At 47.6% G+C, this 8,738-nt stretch overlaps 1 protein-coding gene across 1 annotated transcript in view; it reads right to left on the minus strand.

The window, feature by feature from the left end:
* Positions 1 to 8,738, minus strand: part of LOC104500559 (chromosome unknown open reading frame, human C9orf171) — a gene marked incomplete at its 5' end in the record, with an annotated part of 24,169 nt that overhangs the window by 2,356 nt on the left and 13,075 nt on the right. The window contains 3 exons of the mRNA XM_010144259.1: positions 6,493 to 6,588; positions 7,307 to 7,312; positions 8,106 to 8,208. Coding sequence (XP_010142561.1) covers positions 6,493 to 6,588; positions 7,307 to 7,312; positions 8,106 to 8,208 — 205 coding nt within the window. The remainder of the gene's footprint in view (positions 1 to 6,492; positions 6,589 to 7,306; positions 7,313 to 8,105; positions 8,209 to 8,738) is intronic.

An 8,738-nucleotide genomic window follows, 5' to 3' on the forward strand; every position in this document is an offset into this window, starting at 1 on the left:
AGTAGGGTGCACCCACGATGCACGCCAAGCCGAGCATCCCCGTAAAGACAAACTGCGCGCGCGCACATCGAGATGCAAATGATTTCCGCGAAGCTATCGCTTGTAAAGCTTGACAGAAAATAATGAGAAACACTAAATCTTTTATAAGGTCAACACTCAAGCAGCTGTCAAACAAGAAAAGAATTTAGCGAAAGATCCGCGAAAACTTCCATCGCCTCATTAAATCCAACAGGGCCGGGGCCCGGCGTGGTGAGGAGGCACCGGGGCGCCTCCGTTTTGTGTCAGTAATTTGCGGCAGAGGAAGAGGGAAGACGAAACAGCCAGCGCCGAAGGGGCCTTGGGGGAGGCTGGGGAATCGTTAGTGCGCCAGGAGCGGCCTCGGCTCCTAATTGGAAGCATTGGGCATTATCAACGGAGGATTTGCCTCGGCTCCCTGACAGCTCTCTAGGCCTGGAATGATAGCCCACTTGTCAGTGTAAAAGACCATTAAAAACAAACCATTTTGATTTAATTGGAGGCGGTGTGCTGGGGGCCCAGGTGAGGCGCTTCATCAGCCGATGTTGGCTGCTGATGCCTTTTTCCCCCTGTATTGATGGCTTTTTTTTTCCTCCCCTCCCTTTCAAAAACTGTCTTGGAAAGAGAAAGAGGTGCTGAAAGATCCTTCACAGCCGCACCGAGAGCGGCTTTCAATAGGGTTGTCAACAAATGCCATGACAAGTTAGAGGCAGGTACTTTTAAAACAGACATTATTCTGTCCAAGATGAGCTGCGCTCCGAGGTGTGTGTTAGATTATTAGGGTTACAAACACTGTGGCTTTTCCTGGCAGCAGCATGTTTAACTGGGTTAATGAACGGGGTTAATTTTTTTATCTCCCCTTTCTAATTCTAAGAACATAGGGAAATGCAGGACAAACGAGTCTGGACTAAACAATCCTTATTTGCTTCAAACACAGGAAGGTTTCAAAAAGTGCTCAGCAATTTTTGGCTGCTGTATTTAATGCCTCATGATGATTTGGGTTCTTTTTTGCTTCCTAAGAATAAAGGCTGCAGATGCTGCTGGAGTTCACTGGTCACTTTGTCTGGGCAATAGTGTGAGTAAAGCAGAATCAACCTGCTGGAGCTGTAACCTGGTGCGTGCCCCTTGGCAGATGTCCCTGGGTCAGACCAGAGCTGGCAGGTTTCACAGTAGCCTCATGTGTTTGAGATTTGAATTCTGGCCCTTTTCATGCCAGCCAAGAGTTTTATTTCAAACTAAGTTGTCTGTTGGTAAAAACCATCTCTGCAGAAGACAGAATAGGACCATGAATGAAACCCCAAGTCCATTTAGAAAGCACTTCTGTGGATTTGTGTGTGGAACAGTAGGTAGCACAGAAAGCAAAGGTAGGTTCCTGGTTGTAACCCAATGCAGTGTGTGAGGCTTTACTCTGCTACAAGTGCTTCAAATCTGTTCCTTCATGGGTAAACATCTCCATAACAGCAAGGGGCATTGATTGCCAACAGTTGCTTGTGCTGCCTTTGGACACCAGGGCTTGGATGTAGGTGGACCCTGCCCTGGAGGTGGTTCAGGCTGCAACAAGGGCTGGTGTTTTCTTGTTGGAGAGCAGTGAAAATGGTGGAAGAATGGCAGGTTACCATGTCTCTGAGGGAGGCATGAGGAAGGGCTGAGCATGGCAGAAGACATTAGGGTATGATGGGGAGGCTGTGTGTCCAGGACACAGGCAAAAAGATACTGGAAAAGGCTGGGCTATGGAAATGCTTTGCTGTGATTGGAGCAATTGCTTTGCTGGAAGCTTCAAGTATTAGGCAAAACAAGAAAACCCGCAGAATCTGTAAGTGGTGGTGATTGGCACCTGGAGCCTGCATTTAGTCAGAGTGGCTGTGATGTGGGAAGTGTCATCTCTGCTGTTGTCCCGGTGAAGATGTGCAGAGATCATGCTTGGGGTAACAGGGTCTCTGCTGCCCATTTGGAACCCTGCAGGGTGTTGTGTTTTCTTTTTGTAGCTGTCGTAGGCAGGTCATCACTGAAGGCTGGTGGCGTGGCTTTGGATTTGTCACTGTGAGGCTGATACCTGCCAACTCATGTCACTTGGGGACTGAACAACCATCACTGATATTTTTTGGTCAGCCAAAATCCCGGCTGAAGGGAGATTTGATCTGGCAGAAAGCTCTCAAATTCATTGCTTTATTCTTTAAGCACTATTTAGGCCTCAGGAGACAAATTTTGTAGTGTTCCAACTCCACAAAGTTTTGCTGCCCTCAAACCTGGGAGGATAAATGCTGCATCTGAAAAGCCAGCCCACCCCATGCTGTGCATATCAAGCCTGGGTTATTTAAGCAGAGTCTGTGGCTTTTCTGACAAGACAACAGTTGCAAGACTGCATGAGCTGTGCTTGTCAGTTCAGCTCTTCAGACAAAAATAGAGGTAAGGCATTAAAAAAAAAGTGGAACATTTTTGTGTGTATGTGTTAAGCATCAACTGTTAATTGTGATGAAGGATCAGGCTGTGAGCAGATATCAGATCCCTGGTGAGAATCAAATTCTGGAGCCCAGAATTTTGCTGCAAAGTTTATACAGTGGGGATTCCTCTAATTACTTTCAGTGGAAATTTACCTGACAGAGCTTTCCCAGGTAACGCAAGGCATATGCGGGAGAGCCGCTCAGCCGTTGACAGAGCCTTTGATTTTGTGCCAGGTTGCAAATTAAGTCTTTTGCCAAGGTACCCGAACACTTGCTCGTCAATTGCTTATCGCTTATTCATATCGCACATCGAGTGCAGCTCGTTTCATCTGCTCAGGAAGGCAGCGCGTGTTGACAAAAGTGGTGTCCAAAGTCGATGCATTTTCTTTCCTCTCTCTGTTTGGTCAATAAACAAGACTATTCTCCCTGGAAAGCCACCTCGAATATCTGTGCAAGTTGGAATTCTCTAATAAGCAAAGGAAAAACCTTGGTGTGTGGTGGTGACACATGGAGCATGGAGCTATTTTGAGACACAGGTGAATTCTGCCTTCTGTCACTATTGTGAGAGGTGTTGCTACCTAAACAAGTCTGTATTGACTTGACAGAGTTCTGGAAATCTATGGAAGAGTAGCCAGTATTGACTTACTGGTTTGTGACTATCACAGGCACAGGCAGGGCTGTGGGGATACTGTATTTTGGCAGCAACATCCTTTCCAGAGTCTGGCTGACACCAGGGATGCCATTCTGCCCTGGACAGTGTGATCCTAGCAGTGAGTGACGCAGGGACAGGACTCACCCCATGAACAGAGCAGGCAGGAGTATTTATCTGTCCATGCTGGGTGCCTGCGGTACAGTCCCCAGGGGATGTAGCCCCACATCTACAAATAAACAAAGTCTTGGTGCCAAGTCCCAGTTGTGCTGGCAAAACCTGAGCCCAGGAATCATGCTGCTGCAGGCTGAGCAAGGCAGAAGCTGTTTGCCTTGGGGGGTGACTGAGGAAGAGGAGGGCAATAGAGACATCTTGCTGAGGTAAGTAAGGAGTTAACTTCTGTTTGGTGTTGTAAAAAACAAAAAAACCCACCCAACAAACTTCCAATTCAGCAACTTTCCCTAATGAACTGCCCATCAGGACATGACTGGCTCCCTGCGACCTGTTTGTCTCTGAGAGCTCAGGAGACCACACGCCAGGCTGGTCTTCCAGAGTGAGAGGCAGAGCAGGAGCAATCACCCGGTGTGGGAGAGCCTGTAAATCACCCGGTTAGCTTAATAGTGTGGGCCATTATTCTAAAGCAGTGGGGCTGAAACCTAAATCCAAATGAAAATATAGTCAATTTGTCTATACTTTACTGACTGAATGACTATGTAATGTCATACAGCCCTGGCAATGCAGGGAGCAAGCAGAGGCAATTAGTGGGGAGGGCAAAGCTCCTTTGTTTTCTTCCTTTCCACTTCCTCTGAGCTCTAGCAGGGTGCCAGGAGACAGTCTTGCAAGGATGGAATGGAAAGCCCAGTTTAAGAGCCAGTAGTGACGTCCGTGCCCAGTTGCTGCAGTTCTCTGTAAGGGGTCAGGGTGGGAATAAAAATATCTTCTTGTTGATTTTTATGCCTCTAAAGGAATAGAATCTTATCATCCTGCTGCCCCCAGTTTGGGTTACTGTCTCGGTATCTGGGTGCTCTGCATTGCTCCCCCTGTGCCCAGAGCAGGCCAGGCTGAAAGGCATCATGCCAAATGACAGGGGGTGACTGTCACACCCCTGCACCTTGCACCAGCCTCAGGTCACATGGAAAAATAGTCTGTACTGGGGCTGTGGTCAGGGCAATTGGAGTCTCTGAACATTCTTGCCCAGAGTTTGAGGCTGTTTGCAGGTCACAGGTACCTTTTGTAATGGCCAGAGCAAGACGGTGTCACTGAAGGCTGGAAGGAAATACTGTGCAGACAGGAGTCTGCTACCAGGCTTTTCTACCAAGTGATTTTTTTGGTAATGTTTTTTGTGCAGTAAGATGAGGGTGTTACATGGATTAAAGACTGGTTTGGTGAACTGCCTACAGTGGTCAGTGCTAAAGGCTGGTGTCCCCAGGACATTGAGTCTTAAAAAAAAATCATGAAGTAGTTGTCTGCCACCACAGCAGAACCTGAGGAAGGTTTCACGAACAAACTTCTCGCCTCTTTTGGAACACTGCTACATATTGTCACTCCTGTAAAGGAGAGTTTGGTAGTGACTCCTGGAGTCCTCGGATTTGGTTAAAGGGTTAGACCAGTTTGTCTTTCAAGACCATTCCACCACCACCTATGCAGAACCCAACTTTACAGAAAGAGCTAAAGCATAGTTTGGAGGCTACCGGGTGTCTTTGTGAACCATCAACTTTCTCTGGGTTGCTACAGCTTTTAACTGGGTAAATGTTTACAGATGTTGGAGAGCTTATTTTTCCATGGAGGAAACCATGCACTGAAACTCAGCTGAGTAATTAATTTCCCAGTTCTAACATAGGCTGTGCCTGTTAGATCTGCAGGTGGGGAAAGGCAAACCTTCCAGCCTGATGTAATGAGAAAGGAGTACAGAAAATCAGCAGAGGCTGTGCAGAAGGAGCTGTCCCTCCTCTGGATGCTACTCCTGGGAAGGAAGGGAAGAGGAGAGGAAGGAGAAAGGCAGAGAGAAGAAAAGACTCAAATGTTTGAGAGCTGTGGCTGGGGGAGGAACACAACCAGAGTCATGGATGAAACAAAAGGGAAAGCATGAAGAAAAACACAGGCTTGAAAAATGAATAGTGATGGAAAGGTCTGGGGTGAGAGAAGCTCTAAAGAGGAGCCTTGCCCCAGTATCTCGTGTGACTTACACAATCTGTTTAACAGCGATCGGTCATGTTCTTTCCCTGACACTAGCTGCAGCAGCAGCTCTGTGCTGACAGGCAGCAGGGATAAATGATTACTGACATATGCTAATCGGACAGTCTTAGACAGGATGTAAGAGGAATACATCAAGGTGGTGCAAAATATGTTTCTTGGTCAGAACTCTCCAACTTGTACAAGTAAATTAGCTTCAGGAAGTCACAGGGCTTCTTCGCTGGTTTAAACTGCAGTTAAAAATCAACAGCATGGAAAAAAACCCCCAAACCCCTATCAGAAGGGCTGAGAGGCTCTTTGCAGCGGTATCTATCAATGCCAGATATGATTTTGGCTGTGTAAAGTCCCTGAAGGGCTTCAGTGCTTTCAGATATTCTGGTGTCTCCTTCCCATTCCACTTGCCCAGCTCTTTTCCCTTCCTTCCTAAAATGCCCCCTAGCTCTTCACTTGAAGTTTCCCCTGTAATTTACACCACAAACAAAGCTAATGGAATTCAAACAAGCACTCCTGAGCACAGCAGTATGCACAGATGAATTCAGGGAGATGCATAGGTCCCATTGCTAGCATGAGAAATCTTCACCTTGGCTCATATTTGGATCAATTAAAGGAAGTGTCATGCATGTCTATAACCTGGCTAGATCCTTTGCTCAGTCTCAGGGTGAACATTAACAATTGGGTATGTTAGAGAGCTATCCAGAGTGCAGGCTTTCTGGAAAGCTCAAATTCCTGGGGTGAAAATGCTTCTCAAAACATCTGGTGTGGTTTGAGTTAGTTCTGGTGAGATCTGATAAAATGGCAGGCTACCAAAACGCAGGTTTGACTGTCCTGTCATGCCAGCAGAGTACAAAGGCCACCACAGCACTAACGGGGAGATACAAAATGATGCTTCTCACTCAAGAAGCTCATGAAAGTGCACACAAGTTAGAAAATAAGTCATTAAGCCCTTATATGTACAGCTGGTGCCTCTCTTACGGGGCTTATGGCTGGGAAAAAAATCGCATCATGAAGTCCAAGAGGGGCTGAGGTTTGAACACATCTGGTGTGGGACCATTTTAGAGTCTGGCTCTTGGAGTTCTGAGGTAAGAGGCTCATGTGCTACAGTGCCATAATGAAGGTAAGAACCTTCATTGTGTGTTATCAGGGCATGTGGGCAAGGTTAGAAGGTGTCTCTGAGTTTACTCAAGTGCTCCATACCTTCTCCAGGTGGGGCAGGTGCCAGAAGGACTCCTCCTTTGCAGGTACTCGCTGTTTTCGCAGGAGTGTGGTGCGAGTTTCACAAACTTTGCCTTTCTGTAACCAAAGGTAAGCAAGAATGGGATGAAATGGCTGCAGAGCTGTAGACATCAGGTTGGTGTTGTGCAACATAATGACTCTGAGATGAACAAGGTAAGTCATTTTGGACTGATGATCACAAGTACCTGATCTGGGCAGTTCATGTCCATGCAGCTAGTACTAAGATCGAAAACAAAGTGAGAAAAACATGAGCAGCTGCCAGCTCTCAGTGTCTGCTTTATTGGCATCCCAGTGAGATGACTGCTGCCTGCAGGAAGCCCTGTGCTCTGAGCTAGAGCAAGGGCTCATCAGGAGCTGGGAAAGTCACTTCCAGCACCCCCACCATGGCAGTGTTTCCTGGCTGTCGGGTGTGTGTTGCTCTCCTGATTAATTGCAGCTTGCAGTGCTTGATAGTCCTGGCACAAGCCAGTGCATGTACCTGGTGAATGTTTTGACCATTGCATCAAACCCTGGGGAATCTGTCTGCTCTGTGGTCTAGGATGTAGGTTTAACTCAGTAATTGGTGGCTGCAGGCTTTGGGAATGTGATGGAGGGGACTTAGTGATTAAAAACATCAGTCATTAATAGATAAGATAGGAATGCACTTTCTAACAGCCCAGGCTTGTGTATTCATAAAGTAGCTGCTAATTAAGAACACTGTATTCTTGCACTTCAACTATAAAGCATAGTTTGTGATGGCAGTAAGCCCATTGAAATTGGTCATTACCATATTAACTCGACTCTTCTTTGAGCCATTAACTAATAAAACAGTCATTGGCTGCTTTTAAATGTTATTACAATATTGGTGTGTTTAACAGCACAGCGTTGCACTCTAACAACTGCTGCGGGTGCTGGAATCAACCATGTCATGCCAGGATCAGGGCTGGTGTTGGACCTGTGAATGTTTAGCAGCTCCACTGTTTTGTCCACTGCCACAGGTAACCTGAGCAGAGCTGATGCTGTCCAAAGGACAGTCTGCAGGGCTCCTGGCATGAGGATAATGTAAATACCCAAGATAATTTGAAACTTAACTGTGTTACAGCAAGGCATTTTTCTATTGTGGTGATGTAGAAAGAGCCAGGGCCTCCATTTTAGTTGTTCTCAGGAGTTTAACTGGGCAGCCTGTGACTAGAGGCATGTTGCTGCAGACAGATGCCTGGTGATAGCCAGAAAGGTGACAAGTGTCTAAGCCTTTGAAAGTCCTTGGCCAAAGCACTGCTGCCCTGGAGAGCTTGTGCTGCTCCTGTGAATACCTTCAGATATAAAAAACACTTAAACCTGCACCTTCCCCTTGTCTCCAGAGCACTTCATGATTTGCATATCTGGTGTTCGCTCCCACAGGACAAGCTCTGAGTGAAGCCAGGCCCGTTTTGGCTGGGAAGCTGCTCATCAGTAGTCAGGGAGGATGCTTTCCCAGCTGGAAGCCCTCCCTGTGGCTGGGAGAAGCCAGTTCCTCACGGGGTGGGGCAGCAGGGGGTCACGCCTGGCAGCAGTGCTGTGCACAGCAAGGGAAAGCACTGCTGGAGGAGTGTCACCTTTTTCTTTTCTGCTCGCTCTGCTGTTGCCAGGGCTCTCTGCTGCTCCATCCACAGCTCCTTGTATTTGTGTTGGAGGAGGTCAAAAAGCGGAGTGGAAGGCCTGGAAAACATTGCAAAGACAATGAAAAATCTCCAGGGTTAATAGCTCTCCTTACCTCCCCATGGTGATGCATCTCTCTGCTCCTGGAAGGGGAGAACATGAATAAACCCTCACACTGGGAAAGGCTTTCTCTTCCTCAAGGAAGTCTCAAAGCCACATCCACTTGCAGTTAACACACTACATGCTGCACGCACTTGGGATAACCTGTAGCAGGGCATTCCCCAGAAGGGACACAATTTCTCTATTTTTCACAACTTTTTTAGGGCCCATATCGCCACCTCTGTTCGAGCTCTGGTGTGCTGGGAGGACCATGGAGCCCCACAGCCTGCTGCTCTCCTTGGGTCCTGCTCTGGCTCCAGGACAGTATTTCCCAGCCGGTACCTGGTGAGGGTCAGTGAAAGCCTTGACTGGGGCTATGTCTGGAAGCAGAGAGCTGGGCTTTTGCATTGCCACTCTGGTGCCCAGAGGAGCAGCTCTGGTTGGGTCCCTGCCAGGCTGCCACAGCCATGGCAGCTGCCTGGCAAGAAACA

This window comes from Buceros rhinoceros, unplaced genomic scaffold, assembly GCF_000710305.1.
Source record: "Buceros rhinoceros silvestris isolate BGI_N320 unplaced genomic scaffold, ASM71030v1 scaffold15210, whole genome shotgun sequence".
Taxonomy (NCBI): Eukaryota; Metazoa; Chordata; class Aves; order Bucerotiformes; family Bucerotidae; genus Buceros; species Buceros rhinoceros.